This window comes from Carya illinoinensis, chromosome 8, assembly GCF_018687715.1.
Source record: "Carya illinoinensis cultivar Pawnee chromosome 8, C.illinoinensisPawnee_v1, whole genome shotgun sequence".
NCBI classification, from domain to species: Eukaryota; Viridiplantae; Streptophyta; class Magnoliopsida; order Fagales; family Juglandaceae; genus Carya; species Carya illinoinensis.
The window spans coordinates 23,388,174-23,409,739 of NC_056759.1; the positions used below are offsets into that span (position 1 = coordinate 23,388,174).

General features: G+C 37.9%; 3 protein-coding genes and 1 long non-coding RNA gene across 10 annotated transcripts in view; 1 reads left to right on the forward strand and 3 right to left on the reverse strand.

The window, feature by feature from the left end:
* The window catches only part of LOC122318675 (protein CHROMATIN REMODELING 20), an 83,203-nt gene extending 74,719 nt beyond the window's left edge, over positions 1–8,484 (forward strand). For all 7 annotated transcript variants that reach the window (XM_043136237.1, XM_043136238.1, XM_043136236.1 and 4 more), the window contains one exon: positions 7,871–8,484. In XM_043136237.1, the coding sequence (XP_042992171.1) occupies positions 7,871–8,255 (385 nt within the window). In that variant the 3' untranslated portion in view covers positions 8,256–8,484. The remainder of the gene's footprint in view (positions 1–7,870) is intronic.
* Positions 8,485–18,518: 10,034 nt separating this feature from the next.
* On the reverse strand, positions 18,519–18,894 carry LOC122318288. The gene is made up of 2 exons (XR_006244785.1): positions 18,779–18,894; positions 18,519–18,682 (listed from the first exon to the last, which is right to left on the reverse strand). It is a non-coding gene; the product is annotated as an uncharacterized LOC122318288 (long non-coding RNA).
* A 19-nt stretch (positions 18,895–18,913) lies between these two features.
* On the reverse strand, positions 18,914–19,615 carry LOC122274510 (protein FAR1-RELATED SEQUENCE 9-like). Its single transcript, XM_043083546.1, has one exon. The coding sequence runs from the start codon at positions 19,613–19,615 to the stop codon at positions 18,914–18,916; it is 702 nt and encodes a 233-aa protein (XP_042939480.1).
* A 722-nt stretch (positions 19,616–20,337) lies between these two features.
* On the reverse strand, positions 20,338–21,330 carry LOC122274511 (protein FAR1-RELATED SEQUENCE 5-like). Its single transcript, XM_043083547.1, has one exon. The coding sequence runs from the start codon at positions 21,328–21,330 to the stop codon at positions 20,338–20,340; it is 993 nt and encodes a 330-aa protein (XP_042939481.1).
* Positions 21,331–21,566: the final 236 nt, after the last annotated feature.

Here is a 21,566-nt window from a genome sequence, read left to right on the forward strand (position 1 = left end):
CTTGAGGAAGCGTAGGATGATCATCGCAGATTGGTGCTGCATGTGTAAGAAGGGAGGTGAATCGGTGAACCATCTCTTAATACACTGTGAGGTAGCAAGAAGGTTATGGAATGAGGTCTTTGGCAGATTGGACTTAGTTTGGGTGATGCCGGAGACGGTGGTCGGGGTTCTGGCCAGTTGGAATAATTTGAGAGGAAATCAACAAATAAAAGCGGTGTGGAAGATGATCCCTATATGCATCATGTGGTGTTTATGGCGAGAGCGCAATGATAGGACTTTCGAGGACAAAGAGAGATCGATGGAGGATTTGATAGTCTTTTTCTTTAGAACTCTTTGTACATGGACCATAGCGGTTGATTTCAATGGTTTGGGATTACATGAATTCCTTATAGCCATGGATCAAACATAGAACTGGTCACTAATCTTTGTATAAGGCTTTTGCCTCCTTTTTGATAATATAATTACCTTTACTTATCAAAAAAAAAAAACTTTAAGCTCATCTATTGTTCTCTCACGATCTTCGAAGCTTCTATCATTTCTCTCTTGCCAAATGCACGAACACATACATATAGAAACCATTCTCCAGATTGCTGCTACTTGTGAGTTACCTCAAAGGCCTCTCCAGCTTGCAAGGAAATCCACCTGTCTAAGAGGAATGCCCCCATAACAATCCAATTCTCGTGAAAAAATCATTCTTCATGGTCCTAGCCATCTCGCAATGTAAAAACAATGATCCATTGATTCACCATTCTTCTTACACATACAACACCAATCCAACACCATTACCTGACGTTTCCTCAAATTATCTATGATGAGGATCTTGTCTAGAGATGCTATCCATACGAAAGCTGCTTTTGAAGGAGCTTTCTTCTGCCATATGCTCTTCCATGGAAACATGGTCATTCTAGGACTCGTTAGAACTTGGTAAGACGATTTGACCATGAATTTTCCTTTCTTGGAGGGGCTCCAGCTCATCTTATCTATGGTACCCTCTGTCATGCTTACATAATACAATGCCTCATAGAACTTTGTGATAGTCTCCATCTCCCAGTCTTGGGCTGTCCTAATGAATTCTACATTCCATTGAGGGGAGTCACTAGAAAAGACCAAGAGATCGGCTACTGTTGCATCCTTTTCTCGCATGATCTCAAAAGTGGCAAGGAAGGTGTCGTAGAGGCTACATTCACCCCACCATTACTCATACCAAAATCTGACATGAGAGCCGTCACCCATCACAATATATTCATGTCTTCAGAAGATCTCCCATTGTCTCTTAATGTATTTCCACAAACCCATCCCATATGTGCCACATACCTCATTCGAGCACCATCCTCCCCAAGTCTCCCCAAACTGTGAATCTATAACGGACTTCTATAGAGCCCCCTTTCATTTCGGTACATCCACAACCATTTACCCAATAGAGCTTGGTTGAATTTCTTCAAGTTACGAATTTCCAAAACACCCAAAGAAATCCGGGTACATACAAGGGACCAATTAACCAAGTGAAGGTTGAACTCTTCCCCCAATCCACTCGACAAGAAGTCCCGTTGTAGCTTCTCTATACGGTTGGCAACCTTTGTGGGGAGCGGGAGTAAGGATAGAAAATAGGTCGGTAAATTAGAAAGAGTGCTTTTAATCATAGTGAGCCTACCACCTTTAGAAAAATACAACCTCTTACAAGAAGCCAATCTGTGCTCCACCTTTTCAACCACGCCCATTCTAAATCCTCTCTGATTTAAAGGGGGCACCAATGATAAGCCAAGATACTTCAAGGGTAAAGATAACACTGTTGTACATCCCAATAGAGGCTAAATTCTCTGTGACAGGGACAGCCCCCACCGGCACCAATTTAGACTTTGAGAGATTAACTCTCAAGCCCGAGACATCTTCAAAACTAAGAAGTAGAGCCCTCAAAGATTGGATATGCCCGACATTTGCTGCATAGAAGATAAAGAGTATCGTCAGCAAAAAGCACATGAGAAATATCCATAGAACCATAATCTCCATTCCCTACCAGAAAACCATAGAGAGAGTCACCTTCCACAAGACCCACAATCATCTTACTAGGAGCTTCTATGATGAATAAAAAAAGTAAAGGATAGAGTGGGTCTCCCTATGCCAAACCATGGGAGGAGTCAACATTCACCAAGATAGAGTAGCTGTAGAGATGCAAATTTTTGCCATTTCTCCCCAAAGCCACATCTTGCAAGTAAATAAAGTAGGAACTTCTAGTTGACGTGATCATAGGTTCTCTCTGTCTAATTTGCAAAGTAACCTGGGTTCTCTAGATTTGAGTCGTCCATCCAAAATTTCATTTGCAATTAAGACTAGGTTTGGATAGTGAGATGATAATTTTTTGATTTAGATGAAAGTTTAAAATATTATTTTTTAATATTATTATTGTTTTGGAATTTGAAAAAGTTAAATTGTTTATTATATTTTGTGTGAGAATTTGAAAAGGTTGTAATGATGAGATGAGATGAGAATTTTGTGTCTCATCCCATTTGTCAAATCTACATAGACCTTTGATAAAGGCGTTTTGCGGCATCGAAATTACCTTTTTCACCACCCTACTCAATCGATTCGCTAACACTTCAGTCTAATGCGTGATAGTCTCTAACATCCACATACATCATCTTTTTGGGAATGAGTGAATGAGTGCTAGGAAAGTAGCATTAAGGCTTTTTTCAAAGCTGGCATTCGTGTGAAAATCTTGGAAGACCTGCATAAGGCCGCCCTTGATCACTTTCCAACAAACTTGAAAGAAACCCATGGTAAAACCGTTAGGGCCTGGAGCCTTGTCACTAGCCATGTCACAGGTTGCCCACTTCATTCTCCTCAAAAGGTCTCTCTAGCCACCTTGTGCACTTCTGATCTAGTGCTGGAAAGGTCAAACCATCCACTTTTGGTCGCCAAGTGTGATGTTCATATAGGAGGTGTTGGTAAATACTGCGTGATGTGATTCTTGATGACTAATTGATCCAAGGACACTGCACCATCTACCATCAACATATCAATAGCATTATTTCTCCTAAGAGAGTTCGGGGTATGCTCCCCTTAGGTTAAAGGTTCAAATTCCCTTAGGTGCGAACAATCTTTTTTTTTTTTTTTTTTTTATAAATATCCGTGAGTGTCCGGGCTAGATTGCTCGCACCTTGACTAATCCCACAGGGTCCTGAAGTAAACGGCCAGGTAAACCTCCAGTGGCCATGAGGGGACTTGAACTAGTGGCCATTAGGGAGTAAACTCAGGGCCTGACCAACTAAGCTATCCTTTAGGGTTCAAACAATCTCTAGGGACGATTGGACTGAGGGATTTTTCCCTTGAGTTATCCAAGGTGCAATTGCATGAAACTCCTGGCTGATGGCCTCTGTTCCCCTAGGATTAGTTGGGATGCTGATCCTAGACATCCGGTGCCAATAAATAAAAAAAAAAAAAAAAAGGATCTTCTATGAGAATTAGCCATGGAAGAACTTCGTGCTCCTATCTCCCTCCTTGAGCCATAGCAACCTTGATTTTTGTTGCCAAGAGATCTCCAGCAATGTCACTCTTTCAAATTCTGTGGCTACCTTTCTCTTGAGCGTTCTCTCATATTCAGAGAGATTTCTTACCTCGTCTCCCTCTAGCCCCTGTAGCTCTTCCAAAAAAGAGCACCTTTGTTGCATCACATTGCGAAAAACTTGTTCATTCCATTCGTTTAGATCCTGTTGCAGTGCTTTTAACTTTCATGCCATTAGGAAGCTCAGAGAGCCTAGGAAATTTTAAGAAAACCACCATTGTCTAATCCTATTTACAAAACCATCAAATTTGAGCTACATATTCTCAAATTTAAAGTACCTTCTACGCCCTTGAATGCCTCCACAGTCTAGGATGATGGAGAAGTGATTAGAGCATAACCTGGATAGTTCCCTTTGAGTTACGTTCAGATAATGTAACTCCTAGTCAGGAGTTAATAAAAACCTATCGATCCTCGACCAAGATGGGAATTCTCGATTGTTGGACCAAGTAAACGTACCTCCAGTTAATGGAATATCCCTAAGCTCCTGTTCCGAAATGAAATCAGAAAACTCCCTCATGGTGGGAGTGATTTGGGACACACCCAATTTTTCACTTGGGAAGAGAGTTACATTGAAGTCACCCCCTATGCAGCTTGGTAACTCCCACCAAGAAGTCCTACCAATTCTTCCCACAATGACCTTCTCTCTGAATCAATATTAGGGCCATAAATTCCAGCGAATGGCTACTGGAAATTGTCTTCTACATTCATAAAAAAGCAAGCCACAGTGAATTCACCCACATATTCCTCCATCCTTTCCACCGCCCTTTTATTAAACATATTTAGAATGCCGCAGGATGCACCTTTCGATGGCAAGTACGGTCACCCTACATGTTGACCTCTCCATAAACTCCAAACTAATTCCCGTGTGATGAATTCCAATTTGGTCTCCTGTAAACAATTATATCACTCTTCCATTGACGAAGTAAGTTTCTGACTTGGAGCTGTTTATTATATTCATTCAGGCCCCCTTTTATTCCATGATATTATTTTTTGGCTTCATAAAGCAACCATCTTGCCCCTCCCCTTGAGATGCCCTTGGTTAGAGCTTTTCTCCCACCTTCATCTTTCATGGCCCACATAAGTTGCTTGAGTTCTCTTTCTCTTTTTTCAGTTGAGTTAATGGATGGATCAGTTTGGATTGTGCATATCCAGCCGCAATAGCTGTGAGTAATGCCATAAATTCATCTTCAAAACCCTCACATGTAATCCCTCCACAATGCTTAATCTCCATAACTGCACCACCTATTGCATCCTCTGCATAAGACTAAACTTGCTTCCTCATCTCCTTCCCCTTATCTGTCATTCTGTCCTATTTTGGAGCCAACACTTGTGTCTTATTTGCCAGGATAGGCATGGATAGAATGTGCTTAATCTCCATAGAAAGGCTCTTCCACCCACTTTCTTCCATGCCTGCAGGATCGCTAGAAGACCATGCCGCCGACTTCCACCATAGTCTGTAACTTCTAAGAATCATCCAAAATCACTAGAATGCCGGTGAGCAAACATTGCCTTGGCACCATCGCGATACATCTTGAAAAACTCTTTTTTTCCCTCCAAGAATGAACATTCTTCCCCTGTATTCGCAAGCCAACGAGCACTGGCAAAGCTGAGGGCCAACTCCTTAAGGGATGCTTAGAGAGTGAGACGAGATGAAAATTTTGCGAATAGTAGTAAAGGTGGTTTGTGAATAGTAGTGAGATAGTTTGAGTTAAGTATTTATTGGGTCTTGGGAATGAGAGAAAAAGTTTAATAAAAAATATTATAAAATTAAAATATTGTTATAATATAATTTTGTTTTGGAATTTGAAAAAGTTGAATTTTATTTTTATTTTTTATTTGAAAGTTTGAAAAAGTTGTAATGATTCCCTTTGGTGTCAGTCCTCCCTCCGGTGACTGGGATTTTCTCAGGAAACCATTTCTTTGGTTTTGTTGGCGCAGATCTGCATTTAATTCCTGTATAACATTTTGTCTTCTTGAGATGACGACTCGAGATGATCCTGTGATTTGGGATCAGAGTATAACAACGCGCGACGAGGAATTGTCTTAGATGGAAGGTGACAACACATTTGTTGCTTTCCCACCAGCTTTGGTAGCAGTGGTTTCATTCTATTGGCCAATATCTTGCTGATACATTTGTAGATGGTATTGCAGAAAAGATAGGCCGATAGTCTTCAATTTGGTTGGGTTTGCTACCTCGGGAATCAATGTCACAGCAGTAGAGTTTATTTCCTTCAATAGCTTCCCGGAGTGGAAGAAAGCTTTAATAGCTTTTGTGATCAAATGTCTGACCATACCCCAAGACCTTTTATAGAATAGAGAGTTATATCCATTAGGTCCCGGGGCTTTGTTGTCCTTTAGCGAGGACTTGATATATGACCTCACAAAGTAGGTTCTCACTCTGTGAGTTGGTTAATCCTAAAGAAAGGGCCACGTGTAGTGTTTCCATATCAATAGGTGCTGGAAAAGGTCCACAAAATTTTCTTGAAGTACTCTACCACAATGTTCTTTGCTTTGAGAGGATTTTCCATTCTAGTTCCATATTCTCTTCACAGATACAATTCTGCTTATGCTGTGAAGACTTTTTTCATGGCCTGAAAAAGATAAGCAGTGTTTTGGTCTCCAAGAAGGGGAATCACCTTTATGGAAGACTATTATTGAGTTGAAGTGTGGGAGTTTGCGAGGGGGTTGGTGTTCAAATGAAGTGAGAGGTGTGCATGGTGTTGGTCTGTGGAAGAATATTAGAAATGGATGGGAGGATTTTACTTGGTTTATTAAATTATAGGTTGGTGACGGTGTGAGGATGAACTTTTGGCATGACTTATGGTGTGATGATTCAGCTCTCAACACCACATTTCCCTCTCTTTTTAGGATGGCCCTTAATCAGGAGGCTTCGGTGCTGCTGAGCTGCTAGATCGTTCTAGTGGGTTCCCTTTGTGGACTGTTTATTTTAGTAGAGCTATTAATGATTGGGAAATTGGAATTATTTATGATTTTTATAACTTCTTGTATTCCTTGCAATTTGGTAATTATGAGGTGGACCGGATCCTGTGGATGAAGACTGGGGATTGGAAGTTTTCTGTTCGGTCATTTTACAAGTCTTTGTCAAGCCAAAATCATACTTCGTTCCCTTGAAAACCTATTTGGAAAACTAAGGTGCCTCCTAAGGTTGCCTTATTTGGGTGGACTGCAGCTCTTGGGAAAGTTTTTGACATTGGATAATTTGAGAAAGAGGGGTCTTGTCATAACGGAATGGTGTTATATGTGTAATAAGAATCGAGAATCAGTTGACCATCTTTTACTTCATTGTGAGGTGGCAAGAATGTTATGGGCGGAAATCTTTCATAGAATGGGCATTGTTTGGGTAGTGACCAAGAGGGTGGTTGATTTATTTGCTTGTTGGCAATGATGCAAGGCCAATTCACACATTGAGGATGTATGGAGGATGATTCCTCTATTTATCAAGTGGTGCTTATGGATTGAAAAGAATGGTCGAAGTTTTGAAAACAGGGAGCATTCTCCGGATGAGCTAAGAAGTTTCTTCTTCCATACTTTATTTCTTTGGGCATCTTCTTGTTTTCTTAATGGAGCTTGCTTCAATGACTTTCTTGTATCCCTTTCTAGCTCCTTTTTCTGTGACTAGGTGTATGCTGCTTGTATATCTCCTGTGTACTGGGGCTATGCCTTATTTGCTTCTATTAATAAAATGTTATCTTGTATTAAAAAAAAAAAGAGATTTAGCCATTGCACTCTAGGTTTTTGTCTGAAGAAGCTCTCTTCGGCTCTCCACAACTCAATATACTTGGTAGCATATTGTATTGCTAACCAGTATTTTGGTCTCCAATAATTTCATTGCTCGGGCCATCTTTCTAAAAGGTTTCCTCATCCCTGCTACATTCTTGTTTTGAATCACGAAGCATAATGTTACATTAATTCTAACTCTGGCTACCCTTATTCCAGTTTGATTAATTACAATGTCACAAAATGGACATCAACCAAGATGCATCATCTTAAATATATTTAGTTAGCTAATCCATAAAAATTGGATCCATATTCATTAAATTTGACTGAAGCTTTATGGTTACTGTCATCCTACCACAGTCCTCGTCCTTCATCCAGGCTTGGAAAGAGCTATGTTTCAAGATACGACATTGAAGTTTGACACAGGCAGAAGCCAAACCATCTTAAATTAAAACTACTGTTACTGCATGATATTGTTGGGTTGACGGTTTCTTTTATTTATTTATTTAAATTCAGTATTACAAGAAGAAAAGAGTATTTACTGGGTTCTTAATGCATTTACTATGATTCCAGTTGGATTTTCAATTGCCATGAACACGAGACCCTTTTGCAAGAGAATGAAGAAGAAAAACTATCAAAAGAAGAGCAAGACATGGCTTGGGAAGTATATCAGAGAACATTAGAATGGGAAGAAGTGCAGCGAGTTCCTCTAGATGAATCTGCACGTGAACAAAGGCCAGCTGTGTCAAGCATGCCTCCTCCTGCAGCAGAGACTGCAACTGTCTCACAATCCGAGAAGAGGAATCACCATTCGGTACAGCGGAAATGCACCAACCTTTCGCACCTGCTGACTCTTAGAAGCCAGGGCACAAAAGTTGGTTGCAGTACAGTATGTGGGGAATGTGCCCAGGAGATAAGCTGGGAGGACCTCAATCGTGACAGCAGACTGGCGAGGTGAAGAAAGTCTGACGTCCTTTTTGTAGGCATTGGTCCTGAATTCCTGCCTGTATACTGGGATTTTTTTTTCCCTTTTGTTACGGTTTGTTTATCCATTGGACATGGTTAGTGTAGGCAGAGGGGAATTGGGGGTGTGATTGTGCTGGTGGGAATTTGGACGTTGTAAATTTGAGCTGTATTAATAATGAAATTGGTAGTTATAATAGCCCGTTGCATTGGTTATGGTGGCTTACCTAGTGTAAAGTATCTATGTCGATGAAGAATTTATATATTATCATTATTTTTTATTATTTCTACTCGCTACTCGTTCGGCTCTGCCTCTCTTGGAATACCAAGACCTAGCAATAGAAAACCTTTTCTTAAAATCAAAGGGTTACTAGTAACAATCCGTCTTTGGACCAGGACCAATACCAGGCGAGGCGTTCTCTCTTCTTCTTCTTTTTCTTCTTTTTATTTTTTATTTTTATTTATTTTTTATTTTTTATTTTTATCAAGTGTGGATCAGGTTCTTTGTTATGAACTAACTTATTAGAAACAACTAAGATAAACAAGGCCGCTGATCCTTTCCCTCGCTGGAACCTCTGTCTCTCCATGATCAGCCCTGTCACTCCCCAATGAGATTAATCCACCCTAGTGGAATAAACCCAAGTTCTCTGCTGCTACCTGACCACCCTCCCTCGCAATTCGGAGAAGACAGAGACCCAGTTCTAACCCTCCCTTTTCTTGAATATATCGAGCCTCATCTCACTCTTAACCCAAATTCATCCATCCCAAAATATCCTCCCCTAAACCGCATCCATTCAGCTAAGAAAACCCAGAAATGGCTTCCCTCCCAGAATCGAGCACTCCTAGCCCAAATGCTGAAACTCTAGAATGGCCAATCTTGAGCCAAAAAAAAAAAAACAACAGTGTTACTATCAGATCATGCTCTAGTATGGAAAATAATTTCATCGAAGCCTACATCAACACCTTCCTGTTTATATTCAAAACACAACAGGACGAGTATAGATTCTTGGCACAAAGACCTTGGAGTATCAAGGGATTTCATTTGTTAATATGCAAATGGCCCCCAGGTTTAAGTATTCAAGAACTTAATCTTAATATGTCTATGTTTTGGTGCAAATACATGGTCTCCCTCTTGAATTAATGACCATCAGTAACGCAAAAAAAATAGGAAAAGTGTTGGGAAATTTAATCCAAGTAGAACAAGCTTCAGGCTTAGGAGTTGCCCTAAGAAGGTTCATTCCCATATAGGTGGAGATAAATGTTGAAAAACCCTTGCCTGAAGGTTTCCCTTTAACTCGACCTAGAAGGCCAACAACAAGGATATATTTCAAATATGAAAGATTATTTGAATTCTGCTATAGTTGTGGAAGCCTAGGTCATATTCAACAGGTCTGCCCTAATATTCATGATTCCCATGAAAAACTCCCATTTGGCCCTTGGATGAGAGCTGAAAGCATGGCCATTAGAAGACTTACCCTCTAAGGATAGAGAAAACTACTCCAAAATTGTCACCATCTCAAATAACCTGTCCATCAACCCTGTTTTGCCAAACCATATTTTCCAAGAAAATAGAGGTTCTTTTTCTTGTAAGCCAAACAAAGGAAAAGCATTTTTTATTTATTTATTTATTTTCTGAAGTTATTGAGCCACGTGATCAATGGCAAAGGGATAATATCCATATTAAACCTAATTCAAGAACCAATTCTTGCGTGAAAACCAAATTTGCATGAGCATGGCATATCTTGAATTTCCAAGGGGGACACGTGGTGGACATCAAGGAATACAAACAAAAGAAAATGGGCTATTAAATTAATTTTGTGCTAGTCATTGTCAGCAGACAACATGGGAGAATCCTTTCTCCAACCTGAAGGAAACACATGCTCCAATTTATCTTTGTTTGATGAGATCCAAACCATCCCAAGAAACAAACCTGATCTAATTGTCAACCAACACCCTTACCTCATTAAAGGCTTACCATCATTTGAGAAAACGAAAACAAAGCCTTTAACGCCCATTACGAATGATAGCCTAGAGATAGACATTAACAAACACAAATGTCAAAAAAGCCTTCTTAATCCATCTACAAAAATATCATTGCTCAATTCGAAAGCATTCTGGGCCTTGAGAGCCCGAAGGAAAAACCCTCTTTCTCGTTGCTGGTAAGCCCATTGGGCAAAACTTGCTTGGCTATAAGGACTCAATGCACTCACCCAAAACTCTCTGATCTGAATAAAACATCCAGAAAAACCATTGATAATCTACATCCTACCATTGAGGATTTAGACTTATCTGCCAAGGTGAACACAACCCAAAGCTTTCTAGTGCAACCAGAACCAAAAGGGAAAAACACTGAAGGGAGTGAAGGACAGGGAGATTCAGAGTAGATTGAGGATTCCATTGAACAAGATTTGGCAAAATGGAAAACTAAATCAAAAGAGATGGAGCCAACAGACTACCTAATCGAAGAGGAGATGCCCATTGCAAAACTAATGCAAAAAACAAAGTACAAAAGGGAAGAAGTTGTAATCAGGCGCTCAAAGAAACTGAGATTCTTACCATACTAGAGAGGAGAGTAGATCAAATTTGGTATTTCAACTCAACCTCATCCTTTTCAACTTTTTTCTAATGATGATGAGGCCACAGTGGCAGGGCTAAAACTGCTATCAAAGAAAAAATGAGATTCATCTCATGGAATTGCACGGACATTGCTTAGCCATGTGCAATCAAAGCTTAAGGGCAAGCATCAGGTCCCACCATCCTAATGTAGTCTTCCTCTCGAAGACCCTTTTGGCAGATGTGAATACTAATGGTGTAGTTAATAATTTTGGCTTTTCTAAGCATGTAAATATTCTCTCAGTAGGCAAATTTGTTGGGTTATTCTGGTCCTAAGTTCACTTGGTCTAATAATAGACATGGTATGGGGAACATAAGAGAGAGGTTAGATAGAGGCATTGCTAATCATCAATGGGAAATTCTTTTTCCTAATGCAAATATTCAACACCTTCCAATCTTTTCTTCAGATCATGCTCTCCCATCTTGTTAGATACTCTGGGTCATAGGAGTTACAATTTGTACTTCAAGTTTGAAGAGTTTTGGTTTAGAGATCTAACGAGCCAACTTGTCATTAAAAAAGCATGGAATACCCACTTTCAAGGTGCCCCTACTTTCATCCTTTCTAAGAAGCTTAAGGAGGTGAAAAAAGCCTTAAAATCTCGGAATAGAAATTGTTTTGGGCATATTTAGACTTCAATCAAAAACTTGACCCACCATCTCACTTCCATTCAGTCAAATAGACCTACTAGTCATTCTAGTATGTGGGAAGAGGAACTAAAAAATAACCTTAATGTGCAGTTGAGGAGAGAAGAGATCCTGTGGTGCCAAAAATCTAGGCTCTAGTGGCTGACTACAAGTGATTTAAACACAAAATATTTTCATATGTCAACCATCATGAGGAGGAGAGGGAATAATATTGAGAGTTTGAAAATCAACTCTAACTAGTGGGTTTCTGATACTAATGAGATTCAAAATAGATTTTTGGACCACTTCAAGAGTATCTATACATCCACCAAACCTACTTTCTCTTATGATCTTGAAGACCTTTTCCCTCACAAAATATTTGAAGCTAATAACCTCTTCATGTGTGAGATCCCATATGAACAAGAGATCAATATACTTTAAGGAAAACACCCTCCCCCAAGGCCTCTGGCCGAGCTGGACTTTTCTATGAGCATTTATGGGATATAGTAAAACATGATATAATGGCAACTGTCAGGAATTTTTTCATTCATGGGAAACTCTTAAAAGAGCTCAACCACACTTGTATTGCCCTTATCCCAAAAACTGAAAACCCAAACACGATCCACCAATTCAGGCCCATAAGTCTTACAAATGTTTGCTACAAAACTATTTCCAAAATTCTAGCAAACAGATTAAAATCTATAATGCCAAATATCATCTCACCCCACCAAACAACATTTGTTCCAGGGAGATTTATTCAAGAAAATACCATCATAGTGCAAGAAATCTTCCATCACCTCAAGAGAAAAAAGGAAAACAGGAGCTTATGGCCATAAAGATTGATATGGAGAAAGCTTTTGACTTTATGGAATGAGAGTTCTTAATTAAAGTCCTCAACTGCTTAGGGTTTCATTCCTCATGGATAAATTGGATACAAGAGTGTATTTCCATTGTTACTTTCTCTGTCATTAACAATGGTACCCACAAAGGTTTTTTCCCCCCCACAAGAGGCCTAAGACAAAGTGATCCTCTATCACCTTTTAAGTTCATTCTGGGAACTGAGGTACTCTCAAGGCTAATTGCTTAAGAAGAGAGAGTAAGGATACCCTTCAAGGCATCAACATTAGTAGATCTAGTCCCAAGCTCACTCACTTACTATTTGCTTATGATCTAATTTTGTTTGGAAAGGCAAGTACCCAAAATGCCCAAATCTTCCAAAACTGTCTCCAAACTTACTCTAATTGGTCTGGCCATAAAGTCCACAATGCGAAATCCTCAATTCAATTCCGCCCAAACACTCTTCCTTAGAAAAAAAATGAACATAAAAGATCTTTTAGGCTTCAAACTTGCCTCCTCGAGGATCAAGTACCTCGGTCTCCCTCTCTACTTCTCTTCCTCAAAAAAGGCACACTTTGAGATAATTCAACAAAGAATAACTCAAAAGCTGGCAGGGTGGAAAGCAAAGGAAAGCAAAGCTATTCTCACAAGCTGGTAGAACCACTTTGATCAAATCTGTTGCTAGCTCAATGCCCTCTTACATGATGTCAACCTTGATTATCTCAAAATCTGTCTAAAAAAAATATTGATAAATCCATTATGAAATTCTGGTGGGGGCATAGTCAGGATATACTCATAATTTTACTCAAAAGTCTTGGAAATCTATATGCCAACTGAAAGCTAGGGGTGGACTGGGGCTTAGAATAACCTTAGACTTCAATAAAGCTCTTTTTAGCAAACTGAGTTGATAGATGATTAATGGGAATATCTCTAATTGGAAGACCATTCTTGAACACAAATATCTTCACAATTATGCCTTTTTGCAAACATCACCAAAAAAATCGAACTCTTAGTTATGGAAGGGGATTTTGAGCCAAAGAGATATCATCAAGACAAATGTTTGTCATCAGATCAATAGTGGCACTCATACTAGAGTCTGGTTAGACCTGTGGATACCAACCCAAAATTCTTTCTTCCTCATACCCCAATTAGAAGATATCACAAGGTATCCTAATTTGCTTGTTGCTTAACTCACCCTATAGGATCCTAGAAGATGGAGTACCCTACTGCTCCAGGCCCTCTTTCATCCCTGCATAGCTACTGAAATTAAGAAAATGCCTTCGGCTCCACAGAACTTCCATTCCAGAAGAGAAAAGGTGGTATGTACCTTGAATACTTTAGGGAAAGTTTTAGTAAAATCTACCCATAAAGGAATTAGTCAATCTACTAGTCATCATCAATCTGATATAGAATCTGCTTTGTAGAAAAAAGTCTGGAAATTAAACACTCAAGATAGATTAAAACTGCTTCTTTGGAAAGTCATAAACAATATCTTACCCACGAGATCTTTGTTGAAGAGTTGCCTTACTTGGAGTGATAGCCAAACAATTTGTGTAATACCCCTTTTCCTAGGGTTAGAAATGTCACGTACTTACGTAATTAAAGCCATGTAAGAGACTTGAATAATTTAAAAAAACACATTGTTCATTCCAATAGAAAACTAAGTAAAACCATTGTCTAAAACATCATCACATCCAAGTTTCCAAACCAACTAAATGAAAATAAACCAAAAAACTAGTTTAAGGTTCATTAGTCTGCTCCTTCTAAATTTGGCCTGCCTGCTCGTAGTTCTCATTCTCTTCACCTGAGTGGTAAAAAATGACAAAAAAAAAAAAAAAAAAACCTAAAATGAGTCGAAAACTCAGTAAGAACTCACCACAGTGTAAACATATAAATAAAAGACATTTAATAAATTTTCATGCTGAAAGAATAAAATTCTTATCAAATCATGTTGTTGCTCATACTATACGTGACTGTCTTAATTTATTTGAATTAACTAATTAACTGACTGATCTGACTGACCCACACACTTAATCCTATGTGCAAGGTTGTGAACTGGCCTCACATCCCACTGCAGCAAGGGGAGCCGCTGAGTAGTATTCTGTCATATTACGGTGGACCACGCTTGATTCTGTGGCTTTTACATCCACCGTGAATATTGAATTGAAAAACCATCTGATTAATTGATTTAATCTTATTTTATACTTGAACTTAAAATAACTTACGTGTCTTATGTGAAATGAGATGTTTGACATTCATACTAATATAAACAATTGTGACATGCTGAACATGAACATGATGCGAAAAACTAACATGATCATATGCTTTGATGATTGATATTCTTAACTAGATCACAACCTGCATGGTATATAAAAGAATTGGCTTTAATATCTATGTACTAATCCTAATTTGTGATCAAATTACTTACCTCTTAGCACTATTTCCACAACTTCACTTTGTAGTTCATTACATATACAAGGCACTAGTCGTCACTAATTTTCTACAAATGTGTGTCATTGCATTCCACTAAATTAACCACAATCTAGGGAAAGCAACTTAAAATATTTGGTTATGTACTACAAATTTCATATAATTATTTAAACACTAATATCATACTTACTCTTCCAATTATGATTTAGTAAGAAATATATGTTTTTATCGAATCTACACAATAACAGTGAAAATATTAACTTAATAAAATAGACTTAATAATACTTACTATTAAAATCCTTGTAAACAATTACTATAGGCTAATCATAATTTAATAGTTGGTAATATATTTTAAATCTCTTAAATCCGTTCTTGTACCCAAAAAAAAAAAAACTTTTATGGGCTAATATATTTATTTAATCAGAACCAAGCCCACTTAGAATATTACAATAATTTCTAACATAAGTAAAACCAGTAACTTAAAAATTAAGCCCAACCTACGATACACATTTAAACTCATACCCACTAAACATCCACCCAACTCAAGATATAAGTCAAACTAAACTCATGTTCAGCCCAATAGAAGAGAAATTCACTTCCTGTCATGATTTCTAAAACAAGGATGGTAACGTAAAAACATTTAAAAATATTCTTCAAGAGGCTTAACAGGAAGAGCTATACGGCCAAAAGGCTAAAAGGGGCATATTTGTAAAATTTGTTTAAAATCTAATCAACCTTTCTGAACACAACACACCCTTTTGTACACTACTTATTTAATCACAAAAGAAAAAGCAACTTTACTCGTGATGAATAATTCTGGTTGCAAGCCCCGCCCCAGGGACTGTATTGCAGGCCTTAAATGAAACGGTGCGTTTCAGTTATATTAAATGAAACGCACCGTTTCAATTGAGAAAGAAGACACACGGACCCCAGCCCCCCAGCCCTCCCTAGCCGTTCCTTCTTCAGATATCACTGCCCATCAAACCGAACCCCGGCCCTCCGTAGCCCCATCACGGCACTGCCCAAATTTCGCTCGTCGCCGTCGCCGTACGTCGGTTTCCGTTTTCTAAGGGTTTGAAAATACGGTAAATCCTTTCAGGTATCCCTTCCCATTCCTCTGATTTTGGTTTTGAATTTGAATCCGTGTGATACTATCCCTTTGGTTTCAAAATAATTTCGAAATCTATTAGTATATTTAACTAAATTTGTAGATTTTGTGTATTGTTTAGCTATGCTATTCTAGAAACAGTTGGACATTGTTGTATAATGGGTGATTAGAGACTGCCAAAACAATGTAGCCTAAAATGTTACCCGTAATTGATGCCAAGTGTTTGTGTAAATGCTTAGTAGAGAGACTTTTTCTCAATCCAGCTGGGTTTGTTTTGGTGGAAGAGATATTGCTAATTAATGCATGCATGTGTACGTAAAGATCGATCATCGTGTGTGTTTATACATATATGTATTTATCATTCCCATGAATATGTTTATATCTAATTACATTAATGTTATCCGAAAGTTTCTTGATGGTATCTATGTCAGTGAGAAGGGAACCATCTTTGAGGAGGAGTAATTGATGCTTGAATAGGATTTTCAATTTAGTTTTGGCATTAGATGACTTTTGTTCTTTTTTCATCAGCAACTATGTGGACAAGTTTGAGTTTGTTTGAAATTGGATCCATACAGTTTTGTATCGTGAAAGTTTCAATTCTAATTTAGCCGTGGTTATTGCAATATGTACTCTTCAATTATGACACTATTTGCTTCATGTTTTGTTTATTTGTCCTTGGTAATTCTCCTAAAATTTGGATACTTTGCAGTTTTAGTATGATTGTGGACAAGGTTGTATTGAAGACATGGATGTTTCGGTTATAGGAAGGGTGATGATTCAAAAAAAAAAAAAAACAAATTACATTAATGTTGATTGGAAAGTACCCTAGAGTAAAAAGTTCAATTAAAACCCTAGAGTAAAAAGTTCAATTAAAAGTACAGGGAGGAATTTTTTTTTTTTTTGATAAGTAAAAATTTTATTCATCAAATGCAATAGGCTAAGCCCATGTACATAGGATGTATACAAAAGAAATACCTAAATACATTCTAATATTAGAAAAACGATAACAAAAAACTCATGAACAACCCCTCCATTAAGAACAATAGCTGAAACCAACTAGCCTTAAATTAGAAAGTCAGTTTTTAAAAGCTAGATGGCTCAAAGCATTGGAAGTGTGTTATTTTCTGATATAAAACTGGTAACTATGCACAATTTCCTTGACATAAATGCATATGTGCTAGTGATTCTGTGTGTATTCTTTGTATGGGTGAAGGTGAATTCTTTTATGAGTGTTGAAATAAGAGTTGGGCATCAGTGGACATGCGTTTCATGTTTTCAAGTGGTTGGCAATAGGCATGCCAAAAGGAAGTGCACTAAAACTCTTATGTAGACCCTTTTGTTGAACTCTTAGTATGGCAGCTATTATCAATGCTGCAGTATCATATGCAATTCGGAAAAAAAAAAAACAAAACAAAAAAAAGAAAGAAAGAAAGAAAGAGAGACACACTAGTTAAAATACTCCATTTTCTATTAGGACTAGTGTTTCCTTTTCATAATAACATTTAGCTTCTAAAATCAGTGAAATATTCTCAAGGAGTTGATCTCTTGTGATGAAAGTGTATCAAACAAATCTAGAAATTTAATCTTGTTGATAATTTGAAAGATTCTGTTTATGCAAACACTGCTTTATCCTTGATTTGATTCAACTGAAAGTTAACTGCACTTTGGTTGTGAAATAGTGCCTTCCTTCCTTTGAGAAGCTGATTATCTAATTAGTATACTTGGGTTGTGAACTTTTTTCTCTTAATGTAGATTTTTAAAGTTTTGATATGCAATGTCCTCATCACATGCTTTATCATCTTCGAACACCCCTCCAAAATGTTTATGCTGGGAGATGGCACGTCTAAAATTGTTGAACACCCCTAGAAATCGAAGGCGACTTTTTTATTCGTGTCCCAATTACAATAGAGAGGTAAATACTGTATATGTTTGTGCTATGGTTTTTCAGATATTGAACTTGATATACAAGGTTCCCATAATTAATCATCATAAGTTGTTTGATGTTGTAGGGAAGGCCATATTGCGAGTATTTTTTATGGGCAAATATCGAAGTGGAAAATGAAGCTAAAGTTTCCTGTGAAAGAGAACTTCATCTCGAAGAGAAAAAAGAACAACTCCAAAAATGGGAGGAAGAACTCCAAAAAAGGGAAGAAGAACTCGCCTCCGATCGGGATGAGCTTCATGCTGTAATAAACAATGATAACAATCCATGCATGCGACCGTGCGTGTATTGGGGACTTGCAATTCTATTATTTTGTTGTTGGATAGGATCAAGAACAATTGAAGATTAAGTAAAGTGTAACAAAAAGTGTAATATTGTTAAGTAGGTTGTAATCGATTGGTTTGTCACCTTTTTGAATCCGTGTACAAGGGACAAACCCAGCAGTTATGTATGAAACTCGTTAGATTTTGTGTTATCTAATGTGAACGTCGCACTATGTATTTTGGATGTGAATGTATTCAAGGGTAAAAATGTTTACCATGGCAAATAGTTCATGCCGAAATTTTGAAAATATCCTGTAATTGGTTCAAATATCCAACTTCTATTTTATGCATCAAGTTGTCCCAATATAAATATGAGTGCAAATCATAAAGCACAAGAGACCATGAACTTTTGAACAACAAACAGACTTTGTGGAATCTAAGTCTTCAAATTTCATTAAATAAATCAAACCCATCAACAGTCTACAATGTAAATACACAATCCAAACCCATCAAATCTCATTAATACAAAAGTCTACATTGTCTTCTGCAGCAGTCTACAATGTCTTCCATTAATCAACATGAGGGCCATGCATTTCGAAGTTCTCCTGCAAGAAGTTCATGCAATATTTAAAATCATGCAAACTATATAAAATGATTTGTTCAAAAGACAGATCCAATAGAGAGTATTAAGCTAAAGTTACCTGAGAAATAACACTTTGTTGTGTACCAAGCAGTTGCGATGGTACACTTTGTGGTGTACCAATTTGGTTTACTGAATCTGCGGCGTTTAGTACATCTTTCATATGTGATGTTGCCTACATTTAAATAGTCATTGGTTAAAATTCAGCATAACTTAAATGCTCTAAAACTATATCAGAATTAAAATATTTAAATCTTCTTACATTTTTTCTCTGTCGCTTGCTACCAACTTTATTCTTGGTTCGCAACTTCTCTATAGTAGGTTGTTTCCTCTTTGATGGGGGTCTCCCTTTGCCTCTGACAACACGAGGACAGAACACTTTTTTCGAACTTTCAGTTTCAGCATCAGCGGAAATATGAGTGCTTGCAATAATCGCTTGGGACTTTGTTTTAGTATAAATCGAATTCATTGCCTTAAGCTTCTCTGTCATATCCAGGAAATTTTCTTCGCTTTCACATGCATTTGTGGCTACTTTGTAACATATTTTTATCAATCCAGAGTATCGAGTAGCGGCTGGTTTACCACTCAAGTCATCGTAACTGCTTCGAATGAGAACATATCTACGTTTAATGTCCTTCCTCCACCTCTCCATAATATACTTCTCTGGCAACACTTGGACATTCCTTGTGGCGAATATTGAAAGCATGTGCCTACATATAATTCCTCTCATCTCAAATAATCCACACATGCACTTCGCCTCACACTCTTCTTCATTAAAGTACGCCTGCACAGTTGACTTCTTGATGCCGTCTTCAACCTCTCGACTGTCATTAACTTGATAAGTGGTAATAGCCCCTTCTGTTTTTATGATAACACAGTGAGAGTAGATAATCCCCATTACCTCTGACTACACTTCCTTAAATTTCGAATTCGTTTACACTGCCTGAAATTTTTTCTCCAAGGGTAAATGAGATATACAAGGTACAGTGGCATTGAATGAGTGAAAATCCGCTGCCATCTCATTTTCTACTTTCTTTCTCAGTGCATTGTCGAATTGATCGACGAATTCTTTCAATGTAGTCCCTGAATGTACATATCCATCAAAGAAGGCATTCATGTTCTCACTCCTCTGAGTTGTGCTCATCCCGGCCCAAAATGTATTTTTCAGGTATACAGAAACCCAATACATTCGCTCACTATAGAGACTTTGAAGCCATGCATTTTCCTTCAAATTGTAGGTATTAGTAAATACCTCCCAAGACGTCTCAAACTCGTCAGAAGTCTGAGAATCATAAACACATCTCTGCAATCCACTTTTTAAACCAAACTTAAATTCAGCATGTGAACCCAACTTCTCTAGTAGTTTTCTCATTATGTGCCACAAACAGTATCTATGTCGAGTATTTGGAAAGACTATTGCTATAGCATTTTTCATGGCCCGGTCTTGATCAGTAATGATAGCTTTTGGCGCCCTCCCATCCATACATTTCAACCAAGTGTCAAATAACCAAACAAATGTTTCAGTATTTTCACTTGATATCAAACCCGCTCCCAAAAGTATTGACTGACCATGGTGGTTAACACCAACAAATAGGGCAAATGGCATACCATATCTATTTGTCAGTATGCTGTATCAAATGTCACAACATCTCCAAAATACTCATACGCTGCTCTGCTGCGTGCATCGATCCAGAAGACATTTTTTAATTGACCATCATCATCCAAATCCATCGATGAGTAAAACCCATCATTCTTATACTGCATTCTCTCAAAATAACCACGAAGTGCATCAACACCTCCTTTACCAAGTCTAAGGTGTCGAGCTTTGTCAATATAATTCCGGGCATCTTTTTCAATAAATGGAAGTTTCTCAAAACCACTAGCCTCAACAACCAATGCGTTAAAACTTTTGGACATACCTTTGCCTGCCTTGTCGTTAATATCTAATTGCCTCTTTACGGAATCATCAATTGCACGATTACATCTAAAAAATCTTGCCTTTTGTGGACTTAACCCATGGTTATGTGCATTGCAGATAGTAGTTATACGTAAGACATCATCAGCCAAAACTGCATTAATTCTCGCCTTACAATCAGTCTTTGTTATTGGGCAGGGTTTAGAAATGTTGGTAATACGTTTTCTTGCCTTACCACCACGAGCACAACCAAGTGTTACATATCTAACACTCCCATCATTTTCCCTTTTACTTCTTTGTGTCATTATGCCGAATCCAGCCTGTCTCCCATATTGCTTGTAGTAGTAAATGAGTTCTTTCTCAGTTTTAAAAAACATCCTCGGCGTTGGCTTTGAAACCCCACCATCACCATCATCATTTCCCAGCGTTGGACATGAAACCCCATCATCATTATTTCCCGACATTGGTTCTGAAACCCCATCAACATCATTTCCTGAGGTTGGCTCTGAAATACCATCATTATCATTTCCCAGCGTTGGCTCTAAAACCACCACATCATCATCATCATTCCCCAATACTATACCATGATTATCAATCACTACCTCATCATCCCCCGGCGTTGGTGTATCCATATAATTACTGTTTTCCACAAAAAACAGCGGTCGCCTAGCAGAAGTGTATTCTTCCCCTTTCTCCATCAAGAACAATCTTCATATATTTAAGCACAACATGAAAATGAAAAAATCAAAATAAAAAAAATTAGAGTTCTCCACAACATTTAAAATCATTAGAATTCGAAAGGAAAATAAATGTATATTTTATGAACTTCATGACATATTGTGACAACATATCCAATCTCATTAACCAAGCTTAATACACAATCATGTATACACAATGTTTTTTGGATATTTTGACTCAACTCTGTTATGGCATC

Excerpts from the sequence above, each read along its gene's own strand:
- LOC122274510 (XM_043083546.1), bottom strand. The coding sequence starts at position 19,615 with ATGGGGATTATCTACTCTCACTGTGTTATCATAAAAACAGAAGGGGCT.
- LOC122274511 (XM_043083547.1), bottom strand. The coding sequence starts at position 21,330 with ATGGAGAAAGGGGAAGAATACACTTCTGCTAGGCGACCGCTGTTTTTT.